The sequence below is a fragment of the Sceloporus occidentalis genome, unplaced genomic scaffold, assembly GCF_023333645.1.
Source record: "Sceloporus occidentalis isolate IW3139 unplaced genomic scaffold, rSceOcc1.0.p SCAF_12, whole genome shotgun sequence".
Lineage (NCBI taxonomy): Eukaryota > Metazoa > Chordata > Lepidosauria > Squamata > Phrynosomatidae > Sceloporus > Sceloporus occidentalis.
In genome coordinates, this window is record NW_028316992.1 from 18,198,371 (window position 1) to 18,224,355 (window position 25,985).

Below are 25,985 nucleotides of genomic sequence, written 5' to 3' on the forward strand. Positions count from 1 at the left end.
CATTTCCAAAAGTCTTCTTTTCATTGAGGCATCTCTTTCTTTTTGGCTATAGAGGGTGACTTTTTGCATTCCTCCCTGACAATGTCCCTGGCTTCAGGCCAGAATTTTTCTGGCTCCCAGTCAATTAGTAGTAATAGTGCAAATCTGTTTGTTCTTTAAATGCAACAGAGATGTTCTTCAGGATGGTCAAGTTTTCTTCTTTAGCTCACACTAAATTTTTATATTAGTAGTTCATGGACTGTGCCACAATCTGCCCTGATCTTGTTTTTGCAGAGAGAATGGTGCTTCTCTGTCTTCTGCTTCCAATAATGTAGTCTATTTTTATATTGACCATTAGGAGATGTTCATGTATACAGTCACCTCTTGAGTTGCTTGAAGAATGTGTTTGCAATGAACAAACTGTTGGCCTTACAAATTTTTCTCTCCTACTTCTCTCCTGTCACTCTTCTGCTTCACTGTTTTGATCCTAGGCCAATTTTTCCTACAACCTTTGGTTCCTCTCTGTTTTCTACTTTTGCATTCTAATTGCCTATGATTAACAAGAAGTCCTGTTTTGGTGTGTAATAAATTTCCTCCTGGACTCCAGCATAGAATTTTTCAATGTCTTCTTCTTCTGCCTGTGTAGTTGGAGCATAAACTTGGGTTATGGCTATATTGATGGTTTTTTCCCCTGAAGCTTAATTTATATTATTCATTCAGATTTTGCATTATATCCTTTGACTGCTTTTGCTACATCTCTCCTCACTACTAATGACACTCAATTTCTTAGATTTTCAGTAAAAACAGTAAAATGGTTTGAGTAAAACAGTATGTGTTTTGGCTGGCTGAAAATATCCCATTCTTGTCAACTGTAGCTTTCTCACCACAAGTACTGCAATGTTTAAATGCTTTTGCTCCAGCCATCTGGGAGTAGTGCAAAATGTTATCTGGTATGGCTACAGTTATGGATGATGATGATGATGATGATGATGATGATGATGATGATGATGATGGTGATGTTGTTTTTAAAAAGAATGCCTAAGGATCGCAGCTGAGCCTACTTCGACTACATACTGGTGTGCCTAAGACTACAAACCCTATCTCAAGCATTGCCCTGCAGCAAGCATTGGAAATTTCCCACAGATGGATGCCAGAGATGGAAAGGAAGGGAGCAATGAGGGAGGAAGGGGTCTTTTCCTTCCTCTGTCCATTTCTGTTCTGAATCTACAGTTACTGTGTAGCAATTCTTTATATGTTAGGCCTGTCATCTTCCTGAACCTTATGTTATAGCCCTGTTTAAATACTTGAAGGGATGTCACAATGAGAAGGGAGCAAGCTTGTTTTCTGTTGCTCCAGAGAGTAGGACCCAGAGCAATGGATGCAAGCTACAGGAAAAGAGATTCCACCTCAACATTAGGAAGAACTTCCTGACAGTAAGGGCTGTCCGACAGTGGAATAAACTCCCTCAGAGTGAAGTGGAGTCTCCTTCCTTGGAGGTCTTTAAACAGAGGCTGGATGGCCATCTGTCGGGGATGCTTTGATTGAGATTTCCTGCATGACAGAATGGAGTTGGACTGGATGGCCCTTGCGGTCTCTTCTAACTCTATGATTCTATGTTTTGCCTAAGCTTGTGACTAGCTGTCGGGTAAATTGGAAGACCAGGGAACATTTCTTGGGGCACAAGTAAGTTGCCTTCATCCAATGCTCTTTTCAAATGCCCCTCTCTCCCAATTCCCATGCAAAAAATAATGGGCCAAAAATTCAGAATAATGCTATGAACTGGACTGAAGTTGAGCCAGGCCTTGGTACAAAACCCAAGAATTAATAACAGGATGTCTTGGTATTCTTTAGATCTTTATATATCTGTAAAACACCCACCCCACATCTGAGATTACAGGCAGCAGAGATTTAATCTCATACAACATTCAATTTACAGCCATATCTTTTGTTTATGAATATATTCCATATAAAGTACAAGGATGTGAAGGCAGGGGTGGAGGTGGGAGACAGAAAAATGGGAATATTTTTCTTTGCAGTTTTTCTGAAAAAATAGAAAAAATAGATTATGAAACATTTCTATAACAATGAATAAAATATTTAAAATAACTCTCCCTCCCCCCATTATTTTTACTGTGTAGCAGGTAAATATTTATGTAAGACTATGTGTACACTGTCTCATTACATAGCAATTCCTGGTCTTTGTTTCCTTTTCTTACTTCTTTTTGTGAGAACTGCTTTATATCTTCTTGGTCTATGAAGGATTAGAAGAGACAAAATTAATTTTCTTAATTTTACTAATGTTGATGGTGTCTTCTGTTTTTAAAGCATGTGTGTCTGAAGCTTTTTTTGGGGGGGAGTTTTTGTTTGTTTGTTTTGCTTGCTCCTCATAAATCAGCAAAAGCAAAGAGGTTCCTTGTAGTTCAGGTAGTTCAGGACTGTGTAGCTACATCTGTAACAATAATATTTTGAAAAGTTTTTGAAATTATTTCCTCAATAAGCTATATCCATAATATATCAAACATGATACTTTCATGCCAAGCCAAATTAAACATAGTACACTTTGTTTTCCTAAAGTAAGAAAGTGACTTGCAGTCTATAAAGGGTGCTAATACTGCTTAAAACAAGACAAAACAAAACTTCCTCTTTTATCCTTTATAAAAAGACAGAAAAGAATGGTTTGTTTGCATGGCTTCCAAATTCTGGGATTTTTAAAGCACAAACAGTACACAGAATCATAGAATCACAGCATCACTGAGTTGAAAGAGACCACAAGGGTCATCCAGACCATCCCCTTGCCATGCAGGAATACGCAATCAAAGCACTCCAGACAGATGGCCATCCAGCCTCTGTTTAAAAACCTTCAAATAAGGAGACTACCACACTTTGAAGCAGCATATTCCACTGCCCAAGAGCTATTACTGTCAGGAAGTTCTTCCTAATGTGTGTGAGTCAGTTGCTCCATGACCTAGGCCTGAAACAGAAGACCCAAATAAAGTGGCTCTGAGCCACTTTGGGGGCATGGCGTTTAGACAACACACACACACACACACTCCAAGCAGCCGGAAGCCACTCCTAGGCTGCCTAAGGCAGCCCAAAGCCACCAGCAAAAGGAGCAGAATTAATCCATTCCTGCCACTGGCCCGTTTGGAACTGTGGCGGTGGCCCACTTTGGGAGCAGGCCATGTGGCCGCTGCAATCCTGGAGCAATCAATGCTGGAGATCGTTCCTGTATGCTTTGGCCCCCAGTCTCTGGAGCTGCAGAAAATAAGCATGCTTCTTCTTCAATATGGAATTCTTTCTAATATTTAAACATGGCTAACATACCTTACCCTTCTCGTTTCCTGCCTAAACATACCCAGTTTCCTAAGCTCAACCATAGCTCATGGGGCATGGTCCCCAGACTTGGTTGATCTCCTCTGGACATGCTCCAGCTTGTCACCTAATTTCTTGAATTGTGGTGTCCAGAACTGGACATAGAATGCCAGCTGAAGTCTTCCCGGAGAAGTTTTCGTTGATTACCAGCTACTGAGAGTTATATAGTCATACACAAATGCCAAGACTCTGGATGAAACAGTGTCAAAAAATGGATAAAGCACCCTTCAACTATTGGGCTCCTAACCCATAACAATCTGTACTGAGTATAATAAATTGATTCAGGATAAACTTAGAAAAAGGATGTTTCTTCTTTCCAGAAAAAAGCTCTGGCTCATGGAAACCCCGTAACTAACAGTGTATTCTATTTATCTATTTGTAGCTAGGCTGCCAAGTGAGGCAAGAAGTGTTAAATCTTACAACTCGGTAAACTTGTTTAGTTTTTATTATTTGTACAGGATACTCATGCTGAGATAAACACAATGATTCCTCATTTAAGACAGTCATCCAAGTGCCAGTAAAGCAAACAAACCGAAGGTAATAAAGCACTATTAAAAGCAACAATGACAACTGAACAAGCATAAACCATCTTTATTTTCAAAATGACTGCAAAATGCAGATACAAAAGTGATGATCAACAAGTATCCCCCTTTGTTTCCTTTTGCCTGTGTGAGACTTAAACCAAACTAAGGTGTGGTACAGACAGACAGCTCTGTGCCGCCCATCTTTCCCGCTTGTCAGTGCCGCAGCAGCCGCACTGCATGGCACCGACACACTGCCAAAAAGAAGTCACTCTAAGCGGCTTCTTTTCTGTGGTACCGTAAAGGAGAAACAGCACCACCATGACGTCACTTCCTGGAAGTGATGTCTGGATGCTGTGTGGCATCTGTGTCATCATGGCACCCTCCCACCCCCCGTATGGACAGGAGGGCGTCATGATGACTCCATCCATCCATATTAGGGCTCAGGAGCATGCGGTTGCTGTGCGCTCCCGACCCCTACTATTGCCACCACCACACCGCTTCCCGCCGGTATGTACCAGCCCTATGTCAAAGTTTAAGAGCAATTCTGTTATTAATAAATTACTTACAGGCCAGTCTATGTCACTTACTCCCAATTGACCAGGTGTGCATCAGATGCCTTACATTTTCAGTTTAAGTCAACTTACTGGGTAAGGTTCAACTGAACGTACAATGATTTATTGTGGAAATTCAGGAAAAGTTCAAAAGATAATAGAATAAAAGACCATCAGGAAAAATCACCATCATTATAGCTGACCTGTTAAACGGCCTAAACAGGGAGGTCATAAAGAGGGACATAAGATGTTTCCTGCTACTTTCCATTTCCCCCTAATTCTCAGAAGTAAGCGAAGACGTTTTTCCACTGATGGCTAAGATTTCTCCCAGCATGTTTACCTCAAGCTATTTAAGTTCAGAGTTTATACACACACACATACACACACACACACACACACTAAAATAAATAAATGAAATATGAACTCTGAATTTATATATACCAACCTAATATGTGAAGATCTCAGGGCAGCTTATAATAAAATCAATTTAAGATCATAAATAGAAATAACAATAATTTTGATAGACCAAAAATATATTTCATCATTTATAAGTTAAAGTCAGATAAATTCAAATTAGTTAAAAATGTAAAATTAGGCAAGGCAGCCAATAATGTCTGGAAATGAAGGATATTTACTAATGCACCAACATAAAATAAGTTTGTGACTGGTGACAATCAGTGTAAATCAGACTTTTGAAACCTGGGGACATTCTTATCTTAAAGTATGTTGCCCTGCATTTATTTAACCCTTCTGTACTAGCATAGGATATTTTAGTCATTGAGAGCTATGATTTTGTTACAGAATCTAGACAGAATTAGACCTACAATTTAGTATGGTGGCATACAATAAAATCAAGTTAGAAGAGTTTAAAAACGATTGGGTTTTTGTTTTTTTCTAATTGGGGTAACCTTTTTTCTCAGCCAATGTAAGTTGTCAACATTTAGTGAAGAGTGAAAATTCATCTATTGGGTGAAAGTCACTGAAGTCAGGAAATGTTTTACTTTGTTTTGTTTTATCTAATTTTATGTTTTATAGCAAGTAGTTATAGCAATTACATTTCTATATCACTTATCAGTGAACTAGCACTCCCTAAGCGGTTTACAATATGTAAGCCAGTTGCCTCCAACCAGCTAGGTACTCATTTTACTGACCTAAGAAAGGATGCAAGACCAAGTGGACCTTGGCAGTTTTCTGGCAGTTCTGATGGGAAATAGTTGATTCTGCATACAGAAACATTTATTTGGATATTGTTAAACTCTATAATACACTGGAATTCTGACCGGTGTTTGTTTAGTATTTTAAAAACAACAACAACAACACACACTTAATTAAAATGGCACCAAGGGTCAAAACTGATTTTAAAGACTAAGGCTTAATAAAACAGTGCAATTGCTATGATCCACCAAAAATGCAACAAAGACAGAACTATAATCTAATTCCCCTTGGGAAAGAATTTCACAAGTGAAGTGTTATTATAGAGAAAGCCTTGTCTTGTATACCTGCAAACCTAGCTACTGTGGCAGTGGAACATGCAACAGGGCCTTCAGTGAGCATCTCACACTTCAAGCAGTCTCACATGGCAGCCTGGTGTTAATGGCCTCTCTGAATAATTAACTCAATTTTTTCCAACCTTTAGAAAGAAGACATAAACTATGGTGGCATGGAAATGTGAAGTGTGTCACCAACACCTCCCCACAACAGTATCAGCCCACAACAGACCAGCAATATCTCCACGTCCCTAAAAACCCATCATCGAACAGCCAAAAAACCCAAAGCATAGAAGCAGATATCAAGAGGTAAACTGATGCAGTGATGGAAGGTTCTGAATTCTGGTTCCAGAGGTCTCAGTTGGTTATGCAAACGTATTCATAAAAAATAGATTACGATTTGACCCACTCACTCATTGGCCATGAAATTTCCTAATCGAGATGCAGTTCCTTTTTTCTTTTCTTTTTTAAAATATGCATTATAATGCTGGGTACAGTTCCCAGCTTCAAGTCACCCCACAATACAGTAGTGCTGAACCACTGTTCACTGAAGAGGGCCAGTAAGTAAAGTGGGTAGTGTGCTACTTCAAAATACTTACTATAGTGGCTCAGTTTAAATGTAACACCAAACTATGGTTTGGCAGTTGGGAGCAACTCTTGGAGCATGTTCTGCTCCCTCTCATGTGCTTGTTCTCCTTTTCTTTCTTCTTTTTTTTTGCTGCTGATTACTGCCATATAATATGAGGTAACAAATCTCGATCGGTGTCTTGCCTCCAAGCTATGACTTGAAACCATACAACTTGAAACTACAATGTAAAATATGTTTCCACCGTGTAAGAAGGAATAACCATTGTTTGTCACTTTGGACCTCATATAAACTAGAGTTAGCAAAAGATAAGAAGTGGAGGGAGGGAGAACACATAAGGGAAGTGCGAGCTCATAACTCTATGCATGCTCTCCTTTTCATCTAACCATGGCTTGTCATTATGTGTGAATAGAACTCTTGAGTGTTTCCATTCATGGTCTTCTGTTCATAACTCTAACTGCATTGCACAGCAGGCTATAGAAACCATATTTGCCAATCCAACACAGACTAGCAACACTTAGCTAATTCAAGAAAATTTGTTCTACTATCCCCCATCCCACAACACCAACCAAGATTGATTATTGTCCAATTTAACTTTTTATGGCACATGAAATATGTGTGACATGCCTCAATATGTCCCATTAATTAAAAATATGTTAAGTACTTTCAATCATCCTGATCCAAAGCCCAAGGGCATCGATGAGCATAATTCCTGTGTCTATTGGCTGCCTGTTCACTTCAGAAAATGAACACAGCAGGTTTTTTTTCCAGCTGGGAGACTCTCCATGTTGTTCCTCAGGTACTCTGTTCCTGTGCAAAGAGCTGAATTGGGGAAAAGGCAAATACACTCTTCCCTTTTTCCTTTCTGGAACTGTTTTCTTTTAGTGATGTAAAGGGTACAACGTTTCTCGTTCTAAAGAAAAAGTGGCACAGCATATCAAGACACTCCATTGAGAAAATGGACATTTGCCACAATATATTTTTGCACTTTGGAACTGGGGGGGGGGCACTTGTTTTTTACACAAAAAAACTATTTTTTGCAAGCTTTTTTGCATAAATGTTTATTTTTTAACAAACAGTACAGATGTGCAAAAAAAATTATAATCAAAATGAGCAAAAACTCTGGTAATCTTGCCCAATCGGGCAAAAGCTTCTGAGATTATTAATTCTTGCATGTGACAATGAAATAAAGAGATGCTTATAATTTTCTTAACTCATAAACATAATTTTGAGCCTGAATTTATGTTTCATGTTTGAAACATCACAAGTGTAATAAATGTATTTCTGTATATTATTCAAATTTCATTTTACTTTTTTTTTGTAGATTTCAAGAAACAAAAGAAAGAAAAATGAAGAACAAGAGGAAAAGAAGACCAAGCCATTCAGACTGTGTCTTCCACTCACCATGGTGACTCATGACTTGCCCAGTAGCTTCTATACTGACATTCTGAAGGTAGTTGTGACAGCGTTCCTTGTGTTCCTCCAAAGAACTACGTTGCTTGTAACTCCGTCCACAGTAGTTACATTTGTGAGGTTTACCCACTATGGAAAGAACAGAGGTTTGGGTTAAAATAATGTGGCAGCATGCTTACCAATGGGATCGTGCTATTACAAAAATAGAATAGGAAAACACCTACAAATGTTATTCCATCCTCTAACCTTTGCTCGTTTCCTTTTTCTCTATCTCAGTGTACCACTCTTCTATCACACATTCACCCACACCATGAAAACAACAGCTGCAAAAATACCCAGTGCAGGTGGACAGAGAATAGTCAAGAAAGGTTTCTGTGCAACTATGGGGAAATGTAGTCTTACATCCTTTGCATAAACAGTTTTGAGATAGTCCAAGATAACATCAGGCAAGAAGGTCTTCAAGAAACTCTCTGGATTAGGGACAACTGGCTTAACAAAGCAAGGGGAATAGACAACCTAAGCAAAAGTTTGTTTGATAAAGGCCAAATTCATAGCATTCTGATTTTATAAAATGAAAGGAAAACAGGAATAGAGGAGATTCACTGATTAGGCGAACTACACAAGGTGTGGTATAGCAGTGCTGATTGTACACCACCATTGGTGAACAGCATGGGGAAGTACTCCATGTGAACTGGAAGGATGATTGTTTAACATCTAAATGTGGTCAGTGAGGGATTAGCATTCCCCCTGAGCTCTTTGTTTGTAGTCTCTCCACTCACAGCCTTTCTGTTGCTTTATGGCACGGGTGGATCCCCCAACCTCAGTCAATTTTTAAAAATCCCCACAGTCCATTTATTAAAAAGAGTAATCCTATTTATATGTTCCACACTAGGGAACTTATAGCACACACTTTTATTCTCCGTTATGGGCACAGACTGGGAACATGCATGATGAGTGAAAATGGAGTTTATTGCATGCTAAACTGTCAGAAAAGCATCCCCATGCCATCACTATCCCTAACCCATCCCCAAGCCAGGTGAGGCACATGAATTTTGCTCAGTCGGAAACATTCTAGATGACCAAGAAAGCTTTCCAGCTGAGCAAAATTCACGTGCCTCAGCCCAGCTCAGGGATGGGTTAGGGTCAGCGATGGCATGGGGTCACCTTGCCAACAGTTTAGTAGGCAATAAACTCCATTTTCACTCAGCCATGCATGTTCCCTGCCTATGTCTAGAACGGAGGCAAAAGTGCATGCAATAAGGTCCTGGGACATCTACTGAATTCAGTGAACTGGACTGAACAATCAAATTGGGGTGGTGAGTAATAACTTCCCACTATTATAGGTGTGAAAGGAAATGTATTTGGTGGAAAGGGAAGGCTGTGCTTTAGAAAAAAAACTTACAGTGTAGTTTGGCAATGTATTATGGCTCTTCCTATTCTCTCCTTATATACAGTATATTGGCTAGTTAGCCAACCAGCAAGCTAAGCAAAAAATGCTAACTTGTTCTTAAGAAAATGTTTTAAAGCTCTATAGTGACACTTGTCCTTCTAACAAGATTAGCAGCCACTATATGCCTAGATGGTTGGATAGCTACTCAAGTTTCTTCCCACTGCAGATAAAGTGGAAGGAAAGGAAGGAAACTTTTTGTCACACTACATGATAACGCTTTCAAAAGTATAGTCTTCTATGCTCCCTCAAAACTAATTGCATTCCCCCCCTGAAATAATAGCAAAAACTCCGCCTTCAATTTGTCGTCTGTAAGTATGGGGGTCAATCAGGAAAAGTTATTTTGCAATCACCATAATCCCATATTCCCACTATGTTGAGATACCAGGGATGTCCTGGCTGTCAAAAAATTGTTTTTCATGATTCACAAGAAGATAAAGGAATGCTTCATCACAAACTGGATCTCCATTCATGCCACAGATCTCTGGTGAAGCTGTAGATACAAATCTGAAATTCACCACGTGCAAATTGAGTCATAAAATTGCACTAAGCAAACAGTCAGATAGAAAGAAAGAAAAGAAAAGGTGGAGGGGCGGGTGAGAGCTTGAAGCTTGACTATCCTGATTCCAGTGGGGAAATTCTGAAAAAGAATGAACCTTTGAAAGTACATATGAACCCAAGGGCAATGTCCAAGAGAAATAGCAAGCATAAGGAACAAATCTCTTCATCCTTCTTTTGACTTCTTTTTTGAAAAACGGCTTCTGCCTCACATTTCCTCTCCTGCTCACTTCAGAGTAGAATGGGAGTGAGACTTGCATAAATACCCCAGATGTGATACACATGTCTCGTCCTTCCAATAAAATCACAGAAGAGTAAGGCTCCCGACTGCCATGGCATGTGTAAAGTAGGCCTTTTAGTTGGGAATCTAGCCTTTTAGAATTGTTTTTATTTTAAAAATAATATTCTAAATCTTCCCCAAAGGAAAAACAGGGATAATGTGAACACAGAGCTTTGTAAGGGATGGCATCAAAAAAATAAGGATCTTCTCCCCTGTAAAGAACAGTTGGAGTGTATTGGCATTTGAATCTGATACCAAAATTGAATCTAACCCAGAATAAAACCCTTTGGTGATGCAGGACTGTAAGCGGAATTGGGACTGATATATAGGGGATTGCCTGTGTTTTAGGACTGAAAATGAAACGTTCTCAAAACATTTACTGTACTGTGGGTGGAAGGGTTTTTAAAATAGTTTTTTTTCCCCATTTGTTATTGTCGTTAATTTTAATGCTGTATCACAAAGCAGAAAACAATTAGCAAGTTGGAAGCAAAGGAAAAGATTGTAGAGAGGGAGAACTTGGGCTGTTCAAGACTAAGAATCAATAAAGGTATATGTTTTTTCATATTTAAATCTTTCACATTAAAAGACTGCAAAATCCTAAGAAATCAAAAGGAATTCTACCATTACGAGAGGCATGTTAAAAAGTCTGTTTTACATTTCCACTTTCAACTGTACTTTAAAAAAAAATCTTTCCACGTTTTCTTCTCTTTTTCATACATTCATCTCTTTCATTCACCTCATTCCATCAATAGAGGGAGATTAGATAATACAATCAGCTCATAGAAAACTGGGGTTGACAGAAAGCTCAGAATAAGGTTCTCTAAATATCAGGAAATCATTACCAAAAAGCTACAGCCAAGATCCTTTATGCCACCATAGGTTTTATCGTCCTTTTTCTTCTTCCAGTGACACCCACAATGAAATCTGTTTTCCATCCATTACAATTGCTCTGCAACCCATGTAGAAGTGCACTATGCCAGTGCTTGTCAAACTCAGGTGTTTTGGACTTCAGCTCCGAGAATCCCTGACCCACTGGTCAACATTGGGCTTGGACCTCTGGAAGTTGAAGTCTAAACACCAAAAAGGATATGGAGGGCCAAAATTTGGGAATCATTTCATGAACCCAATACAATGTACTTCCCCTGTTTACCAAACGAATTCCACTCTGTAGCTCCTAATGATTGATTGTGAAAGTCTCTTTCATTCGCCACCATACAACATACTAAAGAATTTACAATCTCTCTGCTTTCAACACCATCTGAAGCTAGACAGTTCTTCAATTCAATACAGCATTGAGGAAGGCTTGTCCCAAATTCCCCTTTGTCTTACTGGCCATAGACTTCAGGTTTGATCTAGACAAACTCAGCTGAATTTACTTCTCAATGTTCATTCCACTGAACTCAGTGTTAATTTAATTTAGAAGAAATCTAACTTGTACAATACTCCGTATTTATTTCACTTAACTTTTAAAGGCACTAGAGCCACCACAAGTATGCTAGCATTGTGTAACAGTTTGAGCATTGGACTATGACTCTAGAGACCAACGATCAGATCCCTTCTCAGCCAATGGGTAGCCTTGGGCAAGTCACACACTCTCAACCTCAGGAAAACCTGTGATAGGTTCAGTTTAGGATCACCATAAATCAGAAGTGATTTGAGGGCACACAACAAGTCTACCAGCCCCCACCACAAGTTATATATTTCCTTATTGTAAATCTTCATTTTTATTTGAACAGAGCATTTCACATACTGTGGAGCAGGAACTTCCAATAATAAGATTATTTTGAGATGCAATAGAAAACAAAATCTCCCCTCTGCTTTAGAGTCCCTAGATCAGCAATGTCTGTATAAAATGTGGAAGCTGCCACCATAGTTCCTCTCAGGGATATAAATCTCTACTTAGTTCAAATGTGCATGGGAGAATGATATTTTTCAAATGATTTCTCTCAATTGGGCAAGATTATGAGAGGTTTGCTTATTTATTTATTTATTTATTTATTTCAGGAGGTTTATTTGCAAAAAAAAATCACAAACGTTTTTTGTCTGCAAAAATACTGTACTGTGCAAAAAGACTATATAAAATATGTTTTGGACAAAATACATTGTTTGCATAAACTGGAATGTTGAGGAGCAAAGACTACCAACAAAAAGTGCTAGTCTTTTCACTCTAGTGCAGAGGCATAATAATAATAATAATAATAATAATAATAATAATAACAACAACAACAACAACAACTAATCCTGGAGTTTCAGTGTTTTGTAATTGAGTGACATGAATACAACCTTTTGTATAAACATGTATCAGAATGGGTTCCCCTCTTTGGCTGTTGCCACAGTGATACTCAACGTGAAGATTCAGGCTACTGCCACACTGCAGAAGTAATAAAGTTTGACACTGCTTTAACTGCCATGACTCAGTGCTGTGGAATTTTGAGATTTGTGGTTTTGTGAGCTATTTAGCCTTCTCTGTCAGATTCTACAGTGTGGCAGCAGTGTGAATCTCTACTCAATCTGATATATTTTTAAAGCAAATGGATGTATTCTGAAACTCCTTTTTTGCACAGTGGAAAGGGCGCCATAGCCACCAGTGCTGCAGGTTTTCAGCACTCCTTTGGCACTTTGTCATGTGGACACACCACCAGAGGAGCCCCGTGATGCTGCCTGGTGTGTGGTGGGGAGCGCAACATCACACCAGCATGGGGGCAGAGTCGGGGCATGTGTTGTGCAGACACCACATCCTCATTCCACCTCGATGACGGCCTTTATCGCCAGTCTGTCAAGGCTGTGAGATCCTGCATTGCCGTCATCAATACAATGATGAAGGTCTGTCATCATAGTTATAATTGACAACGCCTGCCCTCCCAACAACATCTGCAGCTTGGCAGTGCCCCAGCCCAAGTGTTTATGAGGCGCTAGAGATTGGAGCAGTGGGGTAAATGCCCACAGTGCTCTCCCAGTCATGGAGTGCCTTGACAACAGGCATCTGGAGGGACTCTTTGAGCTCCTGCCACAACTACTTATTTATGCCACAAGTGCCCATAAGTAAGATCACACTACAGGCATCATTTTCCAGCAACTCAGCCTGCAGCACCTCTTCAGCTGGGCATTACAAAACAAAACAAAATGTGGCTCAACATTCACTCTAGTCTTGGGAAATATGTATTTTTTATGATAGAGAATGGAAAGGAGCTCTGTCGCATAATTAAAAGGTGAAATGACCCCTGTGGGTAATTTTAGAAGAGGCTATTCTTTTTTGCCAGAAAAATGGTGGTACAGTGCACTTGGAGGGATTTGAACTGCAATAACAATCTTATGACCCCTGGGACCATAAGACAGGTTTGGATTAAAACTCCTTCATCACGTCTGGTTTTGTTTGGGGCATGTGGTGTGTGTGTGGAATGATTGTATGTGACATGTATAATTGAAGCAGTTGTTCATTGTAACTCTTTTCAACTGAAAAGCAGCTCCAGTACCGCATCCTGAACTACTCAGCGAGGTTTACTTTAGACATGGAATTTTGATGCTGTTTTAGGTTGCTGGCTGATGCCATGTTATCATTACCATCTATGACCTCCTGTGCACATTTGCATGCATATATATCAGCAGCAAAGCTTAGCGAGTGATGTGGCTGCTTCTGCCCATCAACAGAAATAAAGAAATGTTTTTATTTACTTTGGTTCCCCCTCTGTGTCAGTTGCCACAGTCATACTCAATGTGAATGAAGTACAGATGAGCAGGAAAATCCTATGATGACGTTTTAATGTGTTATTTTTGTTTATTTTTCTAATTCTGTTTTAATGTAGCTTTTTGTATGCTTTTGATCGTATTGTTCTTTTACATTGTGAGCCACATTGAGTCCTAATTTTATGGGGGAAGCAGGATGCTGCTGCTGCTGCTGCTGCTGCTGCTGCTGCTGCTGCTGCTGCTACTACTACTACTACTTTTTGTCCTCCTCCTCCTCCTCTTGTTGTTTCAGCTTAGTAAAGACAAACTATCCCAGTAAGCCAAATACTTTCTCATTATGATATTATTGATTTTATTTATAATCCATAATCTATTACAGAATAAAAATTTCTGTGATCCTTATTTTACTTACACTAATGTATGTCAAAAATATTTTTTCTATTTTCCACTGCTGTAAAGTCAAATTTCAAACTCTCTGTACAAACTGAAATATTAGACTCAGCATAGCATGCTAATTAATTACAATTAAGCAAATCTGTGTAGAATATTGATATGCATTTTTAGGATAAAATCTCAATTTCCTTGGTACATAACAAGCTGTTGTTGTTGTTGTTGTTGTTGTTTAAATGCTTCCTATATCACATTACTCTCTAATCCCAATAATTTTTTCACTATTAAAAATAAATAAGGGACACGATAGCATTTAATTCTGTTCCTCTTAGTGCAAGAAGATACTAACAAGTAAGGAGACCTGACTAAAACCAAACCAAATAACTTGCAAGTTCAAAGTATTAATTTAGAACAATTGGGAACAGTAGTGATTCTAGTAAGACTGAAATTAGAATATTCATTTTTTTTCACTGCATTATGGAAGATCTGAAATTAATATGTTGATTATTAACATTAACTTCATGATAATGTACACGAACCTAGGCAAATAATGTTTGTGTTTGTCAAAAAAATTGTTACAATTCACATCCAAGTGTGGAATATAAATGTACTCTGGTTTGTTAAGACACTCATGTGATGGTGGCTGATCTGTGCCTCTCAATACCAAAACAATCCATCTAGCATAAAAATCTCCATTTGATTTCACCCTAAAGTACAAACCACATGATCCGAGTATGGCAGCATTTAAGGGGATCTTAAAAGTAAACGCACTGTGGCATAGTGGTTTGAGTGTTGGACTATGACTTTGGAGACCTGGGTACAAATCCCTGCTCGGCCATGAAACCCACTTGGTGACCTTGGGCAAGTCATATTCTCTCAGCCTCAGAGGAAGGCAACAGCAAAACTCCTCTGAACAAATCTTGAGAAGAAGACCCTATGATAGGTTCACCTTAGGATCGCCATAAGTCAGAAATGACTTGAAGGCACACAACAACAACAAACAGTAAATGCATGCATTGCAACATCAGGCCATCATAGGATGGTTACCACTATTCTCCTCCTAAAGCTGAAGAAACCCCTCACAAATGATGGGGAATTTTTTTTTTCTCACTGGTTATTTCCTTGAGCAAACTCTCACAAATGAATCTTATGTCTTGATGCATGCCTATACAGCCTGTGCAGTATTTTCTTGGCTGCAATGTAATTATTATGGGACTCCACCTTGATGAGAGACACAGAGACCACCATTTTAAAGAGCTCTGAGATTCTGTATGGGCATCTTGGCCAAATGACATTTATTTGTTTATTAAAATATTCATATTCCACTCTATATCGTGGAGTCTCAGGGCAGCAAATAAATTCAGCTTAAATAATTCAACATATTTGAAAAATATAAGATAATTTAAACTGACTGAAAGCATATTAAACAATTAACAAGTTAAAACAAATTAAAACCAAGCACATATTCAGAGTTGGATGACCTCTATTAGGTCTTAAAGGATTTCATTTTAAAAAGTTTAAACTTGGTGCCAGAATGAGGACAGCATCTGTGCCAACTGGGCCTCCAAAGCGGTACATGCATGTGTGTTTGTGTGGGTGTTTTTCTATAACCAAGGTGCCATAGCAGAGAGGGCCCTCTTCCACCTGTGAAGTGTTTCACAGAAGGGTTGCCAGATGAAATAAAGGACAGGATTCCAGTCCCTTCAATGGTTATATGCAAAAGGGAATTCTAGCAGGTGTTGTTATCATTCTTATTTCACCTGGCAACCATATTCCACAGCGTATAATTCCCACCAGTGGGACACTCTTGGCCCTAATCTAGTCCATTACAGCATTCAAGCTCCTGTCCTGTATCTGTACAGCTCCAGTTGAATCTGACAACAAGGAAAAATAAAGTCCAAAGCTCCTAATGACTTCATCCAGGAGCTTCACATAAGACACTAAAGAGCATGCGGGATGAGCCATTTTACACTGCATGGTAATAGTCAAAGAAGTAATAATGTAATTCACTTTTACCCCTGGCATTTCCTCCAGTTTTTTTAAAAGGAGATTTTCACATGAGGCTATTAGTGTTCTTAAAACGTTGATATATCAGAATTCAGCAATTCAGCTGTTTTGAAATCATTTTGTAATCATTTATTTCTGAATTCTGATATGTCAACGTTTTAAGAACACTAACAGCCTCATGTGAAAATCTTTTGGAATCGTCTATCTGTTATGATCCTTCCACTACACTTTGGGATGTTAAAGAAACAATATAGCGATGCTGTGTGAAAATCTTCTATGTGTGGAAAGCCTTTCTAGTGTCTATATCGATATGGCCATATGTGCTTTTAATTTTGACCTTTGAAGGTGAACTAAAGCCAGACTCTGCAAAGGGAAGAACTTTTTTTAGTGCACTTTTGTTTCTGTATTTCTTCCCCTACCTCCATGTCATGGGTGGGAAAAGAATACAAGCCCACAACTAGTTTTTTTCCCTTTCTTTGTTGCATTTTATATCCTACATTCCACCCACTCACCCTTGAGACTCCAAGTGCTATGAAAAAAATCAAAGGAGCATGGTCCTGCTAAAAGCCTGATGTTGTGGGTTATTCCAAAACAACATCTGTGGGGAACTGTGAACATGAAGGTGCATTAAAGGAAATCTGTATGCCTGTTTGTTTCCTTATGACCCTAAAGTTTCATTAAAAGAGAGATAGTATTCAGATGGCCAGACAGACAGACAGACAGAGAAAACATATTTTCATGTGTGCTTCACACAAGGAAGATTGAATGATGGGCTATTTTATAATTAGTGATTATTCCTCCCCACACCAAAACATTTTTCATATACCTTAAACAAGGAGAGTTTGATCCAATATGAAGGAAACTGGGAAATTCTCACAAAAGCATGGATGAGATCTTTAAAATGCTGCAAGGATGGGTGGGAGGGAGCATTTATAGGCTGAATGAAGAGCCTTTGCTTGTTCAACAATAAGTTTACATTCATCAGTATGAAATGCAGCAATTCCTGTTGGGCATATTACCCTTCCCAATTCTTCTGGGGAAATTTCCTGCCATTCCTTAAAAGATCATAGGTTTGTCTGCATTGCTTCTGTAATTATATTCAGTTGTGAAACCCAATGACTGAAGGAAGTCAGACACTAAAGTTACACAAATGTAACCAACACAAAGGTATGATTAAAAAAAAAAGACCAAGGGTCACAAAACCTTTTAAAGGATCAGAGGAGTTTAACACAATAATACAAAAATAAAGCATTTAGTCCTGATTATGTTACTATTATAGAAAAGGGACCACTACATGGTCTCACTATATCCTGCACGCAACTTAGCCCTATCAGACTTCCATTTAGGCTGCCTTATCCAAGTTTGCATTATTGCAGGAAATACTATATATAGTCATGTATAAGACTAGAAATTTTAGTCAAAAAATTGGCCCCAAAAACCTAGGTTGACTTATGCACAGATCAATGAAAATACTACACTTTAAATCTTATTAAAACGGGAACCATCCCCTGATGAAAGGCAAGAGTGCAACCTGTCCTGGAAGCGCTGACCTCTCTCTGCTTTCTTTTCCATCCAGCCTTAATGTTAGTCAAAATCATTATGCCTGCCAGAATTTTGTAGATTCTTTGGCATTGTTTTCCTTTGTTTGATTATTTAGATCCTTTGTTGCATGCCCCTAAGTTTTACTCTTGACTAATCCATGGGTTATATCAATATCCAAAATTTTGCCCCCAATATCTGCTCTTGATTTATACATGAGGTCAACTTATAGTCGAGTATATACAATACGTTGAACGGCAGCTCCCATTTCTAGGGATTGCATGGGGCACTTCACCATGGGAAAATGGTCTCTGAATAGATAAATCTACATTCACAAGTCTCCCCTCTCTCATTCAACACACACAGGTTGGCTGTGTATAATTTACTGATCCTAAATAAGGCTAGTAGGCATGTTGGTACAAAGGAACACGGACAAATGAGTTAAGTACCAATTCTGCTTCCACACATTTGTCCCACAAACAGAAACCAAGGCCCTAGAGACAAGAGGAAGACCCTAATGGCTCATTTTTAAATGCATCCATGTATTTGGCTAGAAATAACATGCTAAGCAAAAAACACATCAGAAAAATACAAGCAGTAATGTCATTTGGATTGGCATCCCTGGCAGATGCCAAGCATTCAATGGTCTGAAATAGGACACCATCACTGGAACTCCAGGGTCCTGTCCATGCTGCTGTGATCACTCAACTGGATTGAACGGATAAGTAATGATGAAGAGCAGCCACCACCACAGCTTGCTTGTCTACCTAATCCTTCTAGAGTAGACAGTAGCAATGGCTGATCGCCCTCCTCTCTGTGAATATGACCCTTATTTGTAACTCACTTGATCAAAGATACACACACACACACACACACACACTGTTTTCAAACCGTGGATGTTTGAATCCATGGAGACAATGTCAATGGAGACAAACAGGTGATATCCTGGGGAAAGCAGGCTTCCCAAAGCCTGGAGCTGGCACTGAAGCTCTAATATCCATAATGCAGTGGGCCCTTGATATCCATTGGCATATGATCTCAGGACCCCCTGTGGATACCTGATGCTCAAGTTCCATTAAATATAATGACTTAGTACAGTGGTGTCCCTTATATAAAATGGCAAAATCAAAGATACACACACACGCACAAACACACACAATGTTTTCAAGCTGTGGATGTTTGAATCCATGGATAAAAAATCCATGGATAATGAGGGCCGACCGTATCTCTAAACAGCAAATTGCAAAAGCTGAGCAGGCCTGCCTCTATCTGCAGGTGCTTTTGATTACATCACCTGTTTTCCATATCTCAATGCAAGGTGGTTCCCCCCTTCCCCTTAACATCAAGGAAAATGTGGGCCATTTGCCAAGGGCTTGAGGGCCACAATCTGAACACAAATCTTCCTTCATCTGGGGCATCCTGCCAAAATGTTTGCTTGAACTTGCATTTTCCTTGAGAGTATAAAACTGCCTTCTCATATCTATCCCCATGCCATGAGAAAGTGCTAGATGTGGAAATCAAAGTTACAAACTCAGGATACTGCTAAGCAAAAAGATGAGAAAGCTGTTATTATCAGTGAACCTAGACCAAAAGCTTATGGCTTTTTATGGCTATGTGAAAGGCAATGGGGCCGTGAGGTCACAGTCTGCCCTCGGGGTTGCTCCATCCTCAAATTAAGAATTCAATGATGTAAGAAGAACTCTGCTGGGTCATAAAACAGATCCTATTGGCACTACAGCAAACTACAATCACATCCAAAATCCACAGAAGAACAGTACCTATGCTGGGCATGTGCAAAATAAATTATGAAGGTCCAAAGAAAGAAGAATGATGACGCTGGAGTCATAGACCTACATTTTGTCAAGATGTTGCAGATGTTCTCTCTTAAGATGGTATGTCAGAGATCCATCCAGTTCTGCCGCCTCTTTCCAACTGGGAGAATCCAGCTCAATGTTTCCAAGATGTCTGTCCAAACAATATGAAGCCCCAGAGCACAGAAACCTACTTTTGAAAGGCTATGGCTGCAGTTCTAAGGTCCAGGTAAAATGGCAGTCAAGAGTGTGTGTGCATACATACATACTCTTCACTTTCATGTTATTCAAAATTAGTTGAAATGGTTACACTTAGTTACTACCAAAAAAATCAGAATGCTACATACTACTGGCCTGCACCTAAGCAGTGAAGCTATAGGTAAATACACCTATAGTGTATAATGATTATAAAAGTAACAAAAACAGTTATTTGAGATGCAACACCATTTTAAGTTTTTTGTGGGATTTTCGGGCTATGTTCTAGAAGAGTTGATTCCTGACATCTTCTGATGATGCCAGACACAGATGCTGGTGAAAGGTGAGGAATAAACTCTCCTAGAACATGGCCATGTAGCCCGAAAAATCCACAAAAAACTATGAATGCTGGCCATGAAAGCCTTCGACTTCAACACCATTATTCCTTAATTCCTCTTCCAAACCTTATGAAGGCAAGATAATGTCTTTGCTGTTTGTCCTTTGCAAATGGTTTTCAGAAATGTTTTAAAATCTGGAGTTCCATTTTGGGCAAATATTTCTTTTTTCCATGTATAGTGAACCCTTGCTGTCTGCTGGGGTTTGTGGGTACCAAAATCTGTGGTAAAATAATGTCCTTTATAAATCAAGGTTTGCTTTTTGAAATTATTATTATTATTATTATTATTATTATTGAACATTTTCAGGCCCTGGAAGTTGAATTATGGATTAAAAAAAATTCACGACTATGAACACCTGACTGTATTTTCTAATTCATTCCTACAGCCATTTAAAGCAGTGACCAGTTCTTGCAGTGAATCCATTCCATTAACATGTAAGTACTCACTTTTGTTTTTCTTTAACATCCAGCCCACTGGGTGATCCTAAGTTCTTGTATTACAAGTAAAAAAATATGTCATTTATCTTTATTATTCAAAGCCCTAAACAGTTTGGTACCCCAACTACTCAAAGTAGCATCTCTTGCAATATTATGCCTGTCTATGGATTCATGTCAGCCAGATGGACCCTCCTCCGTCTCCCACAAGTGAGAGCAATACTCTGTGAGAAACGGGAGAGGACCTTCTCTGCCGCAGCACCCCAGTTATAGAAAGCTTTTTATTAAAGCCTTTGATGCCTACGTTATTTCTTCCAGACTGACTTCAGACCACTTAAACTTTCTGAACCTGTTTTAACTTGCCAGATTGTTTAGTATGTCCTTAGTCTATGTTAATTGTGTTTCTCATTCTAAATTTTAAATTGTTTTAAACTGTATACATTTATTTGACTTGTGCACTGCCCAGAGATCCTGTGCTGTAGGGCAGAACATACACATTTTAAAACTAAATAAATAATAGCAAACATACGATGTGCAAATTTAGTTCTAACTTTACTAAGATACAGTTTCTCAGCACATATGCATTTACAAACTTCATTCGTTTGTTTATTTATTTACAGTATTTCTATATTACCTCCCAGCCCACAAGGAACCTGAGGAGATGGACGAATAAAATGGTATAAAGACTTTTTACAAAATTAAGAACACATTAAAATATTTTTAAATAAGTTTTTACAGTTTTAAAAAAATGCTAAACTACCATTTTGAAGCGATTAAAACAGCAGTTTCATACATTAAATGTGAAGTGCAAATTATATTGTCCTTTTTTCAAAAATTTACCAAACAATCCAATGTTTAATCTGAAATCATTGCGAATTAGCCTTGCACTGGACTGCATCCTCAGTGTAATTCAGATTATTTTCCTTCTTTGTTTTGATCAATGCAGTTGCATTTAAACTATGATCTTCTCTCTTATTTGTGACAGAGTCATACAGGAAACAGGAACCTGCCTGATTTTTAAGGTCTTCTCCCAATACCTTTCTCTCTGCCCCCCCCCCCCCCAATCTAAAGTGAGTCACAAGATAAGAAGGGTGAGAATACTATCTGTTGCAGAGTCCCAGTTTAGGAATGCTTTCTCCAAGGAGGCCCACCTAGTATCTTCACATCATCAAGTTAGATATCAGCCATCTGATTGAATGATTTAAACATCTGTTTTATGCTGCTATTTTACAGATTTTGTCTTGAAGCCACACTTCGGGTGATTTTTAAAACATTTTTAATTCTTTCTGATGCTTCATGTGTTTTTAAGCTTTAAACCCCTGTGGGATACAATTACTGAGTTCACTGCAACTTTAATCTCAACTGCAGTATACCCACTGAAACCAATGGGATGTATATAAATGGTGACTCACATGCCCCATTCATTTCAATGGGTGTGCACTACAAGGAAATGGTATTGAGTCAGTCCACTTTTTAATAAATGAAATAAGTGTAGAAGAAATACACTAGCTATGAAAAAAAATTCACAAATCACAGTTCTGTTTATTAAGTGGCAAAGGACATTCGCTGTGCCTGTAATAAAATACATATCTAGATAGCGTACACTGGATATGCCCACAAGCTCTACATGTCATATTATTTGGTTAATCTATTCCTAGCATCTACAAGAACCAGGACCGTTTCTTGGCAAGAAGGAACAGGTTTGTGGACAAGCAGGTTTTTCTGACTCCCCTGCATGGATCAATGGGGGGGCCCATAGGGTGTGGAGACGGCAGACAAGGGAGAAATCACAGGATAAAGAATGAGTAATGGAGCTGGCATGAAGCCTTGCTACACCACTACTGAGTTCCACACATGCCAGTCCCACAGGCTCAGCTCTTGGGCAGGACAAAGGGAATAGGAGGACGGACAAGGAACACCAAGAGAAAACTGTGTGCAGTATATCTGGTTAGCACTTTGAAAAGTGGGAACAATGCAGTGGGCAAGATGTTCATACCCATATGTCCCATAACTTAGTTTCTATGAGCAGTGAAGCCAGAAATACCAAAACCTAGACATTGGGTTCACCTAACTATCACACAGAGCGAAATGATCAGCTCAGGTAGCAAACATAGGTGGGGGGCAGCAGTAGCAAACTCCTGGTTGTTCTTCCAGAATTTCCTGGCTGTTCACTTTCCTTGAAGGACAGAGAATCTGCATGGCACAATATCTGCTGAGGCCCTTCAAATTAGTTTGCTGTCTCCATTATGGCTGAGAGCTGTATCTAACTGTCAATGCTGAACTCAAGTTTACTGACAGACCATTGGCACCTTGTCCTTCGTTTCAGGCGCCAATGTATCCTGGGCTGCTCTTGCTATATGCTTCAGGAAATCTTTATTATGGTTTACTGTGCCAACTGACAGCTTTAACACAGGACTGGATGACTTACAAATATGGGACGCCCTCATGTATTGGGTCAGACATTGGTTCATCTAACCCAATGTAATTAACTCTAACAGGCTCTTCTGGGCTTCAGGATTCTTTCTTTGCCCTATCATTCCCTAGCGGTCTCTCTTACAAGCCTTAGCTTTCCAAACTGGATGAGATCTGGTGTGTCCTCGGTGATATGAGTAGACTCCCCTCCTAGTAAGTGATTTTGCTTTGTTTGCTGTTGAACACATTTGTCATATATCCATTACTACCCAAACTAGAAGAGAATTTCAATTGTGTGCTGTTTTGCACATCCATTCTTAGTGGTTTAAATTTCTTATGTATTCTGTCAATTCCAGGATACAAAATTATGTTCATATTAGGTTACTGACATATTTTACTATACCTATACTTTAGAGAGGATGCTGTCCTCAACCCATGTCATAGGTGGAACATCTAGATGAAGCTGTGTATCTTAACAAATGAAGAATATTGTTTCAACAGGATTAGCAGATGAACAGAGATACATACAGTAAATATGTATTTAATTCACAGGGCATATCATTCCCCCAAATATTTCATGCTGTTTATTTTATGACATCTTTAGAAATCAGTTCTATCAACTGAAACACACCCCATAAAGCTACTTGTTGTTATTGTTGTTGTTGTGTTCCTTCAAGTCATTTCCAACTTATAGCAACCCTTATAGTAGGTTTAGCAATGATTTCAAAGTGTGTTTTGTTTTTGTTTTTTGCCACTATGGCAATCACCTGATCTTTCTTTCTTTAATCCTAGAAGGATCCCCCATGTGATGTAAAACAGGTTAAGAGAGAGAGAGAGAGAGATAAAAACTTTTAAAACCTGTAAAAGTTGGAAAGAGAGCAAAAAAAAAAAAAAAAAAAGCCAAATATCCAGTACCATTTGATCCAAAGCAAACTAAACCCCACTGCAGTGTCCCCAGAACATAATACTAGCTGATGAAGGAGGAAACCTGTAACAGTGTAGTCGAAAGCACAATGTTTGCATTCCCAACCCTGACTAACACACACACACACACTTCCCAGAACATCTTTCCATAGATCTCCTTTATGCCTCTCACAGAAGAAAAAAGTGAGTTTGGAGAGTGTTCTCCATATATAATTTTGCCTTATCCAGGTATATCTAGAATACATTGACCTTCAGGCCACACTGAAAAAGACACTCTCTCAACAGAGATGAGACACCATAAGGCTGGTATGTAAGCTTTTTTGTATTGTGCTGCAGGGTAACATATTTGCCACTACTTAGCCTCAGAGTTTCCAAAGTTCATCTCTCTCTGAACCCCTCAAAGGTTCTCCTCTGGTTCAGGTGTTTTCAAACTTTCTCTGAAGAAAGGCCTCAAGCCTATCCCAATCTTCTTTCTTACAACTGAAACACCTGTCCTTCTTTGCACCTGATCAGCCTAGCTACAGCTATGCCTAGCTGTCTTCTTGACATTGACTGAACTAGTTACTGAACCTGGTGAGCCTGTTCAGTTTTCCAGCCGACTTTTCAGTGAAATCACCCAGTGAGCAGGGCTGGCTCTGGTTTTAATGGAGATGCCTCAATTATCTTAACAGCTACTTTGTGGTTTTTGTGTTCAACTGCTTTTAGTAATCCCTTTTATTACATTTGTCTTAATTTACTGTTGTGAGCCATCTTTAGCTTCTTTTAAAAATTGTTGAGATAGAAGTGAGATATTGTTGACATATATGGTGCATGCCCCATTTTGTCCACCTCCGTTTGCCACCCGCGAACAGGCAAGGGACACAGTTTCCAAGTCTGCGAAAATGGAGGGGTGACTGTATATACTTATTTGAGATTTTTTAAAACTCGGGTCCTTCCCCTTGTTCTTAAATTTGTAGACTAATGCAGAATGAAAAGAGAATAGACACATTCAAAACTGACTGACCCATCTTATTTTTGCAAAGTTGGCCAGTGGCATTTGATTACTACAAAAATGACTTAGGACTTGAGAGAAAATTCGTAGAGCTGCCTCAATTGATAAAAACCAGTGAGTTTTAATAGTCATTTTTCCATACCATGAAGAGCCCTGGCAGAAGATATTAAAAAAAGATGTCAAAGTAGATCCTCTCTGGAGTGACCCTGTCCATTCTCCTGGAATGATTGCTTCTATTCTGGCAGGTAGAGAAACCATATTGAAATGACTTAAGGAATTACAATCTCCGCACAAGGGAAGGAAAGCATACTCCTGTAGGTAAATGATGAAAACATGATGGGATTAAATTCATGATCTCAAAAGGCCCATATAAAGAGCCAATTTTTGCTTTTCTTCCAACAGAGCTTAAATAATCTTTGTGCATCTCAAGGAAAGGTGCCTTTTTTGATGTTTCTAAGTCCCTCCCCCACCATCTGTTTGTATTCTTATCATCCACTTTTAACAGGCTAGTCCCAAACAACTGCGTATATTTCTCATATCCATTTTACATGGAAACCACAGCTCAACATTTAGTTAAGATATAAATCTCTTCCTCTGTTCTACACACAGGGCAGGGAGCCTTGCATGCCTTGCCAGAAATCAGCATAGCACAATTACGCAAAATGTGTGCAAACCAACACTTCCTGTTGTGCAGTTATTTGGAAGGAGAACATTGTGCAGTTAGCCTGGAAGGAGAAGTAGGGAGAAGGGAACGGCCTATTTTGATTAAGGAAACAAATGGGGAAATAGCCAGAGGGTTGAAATTGAGTTTAAAAAATGGGAAGCTCGCAGGACGAAACTGCATGTCCTTTAGTATAGAACAAAAGATAGGAATGCAGTTAATGTCCACCAAGGTTCACAGTAGTTTCAGGATCAAGAACTAGCGTTCATTTGATTTCCACTGAGAACCTAGGCTATTGTACAAAGCCAACACATTCTCTGTGCACATCAAGTAACTTAGGGT

The 25,985-nt window shown here is 39.0% G+C and overlaps 1 protein-coding gene across 4 annotated transcripts in view; it reads right to left on the minus strand.

Annotated features, from left to right (window-relative positions):
* The window catches only part of IKZF2 (IKAROS family zinc finger 2), a 124,195-nt gene that overhangs the window by 16,890 nt on the left and 81,320 nt on the right, over nt 1-25,985 (minus strand). For all 4 annotated transcript variants that reach the window (XM_089477654.1, XM_089477655.1, XM_089477656.1 and 1 more), the window contains exon 6: nt 7,904-8,041. In XM_089477654.1, coding sequence (XP_089333780.1) covers nt 7,904-8,041 — 138 coding nt within the window. The remainder of the gene's footprint in view (nt 1-7,903; nt 8,042-25,985) is intronic.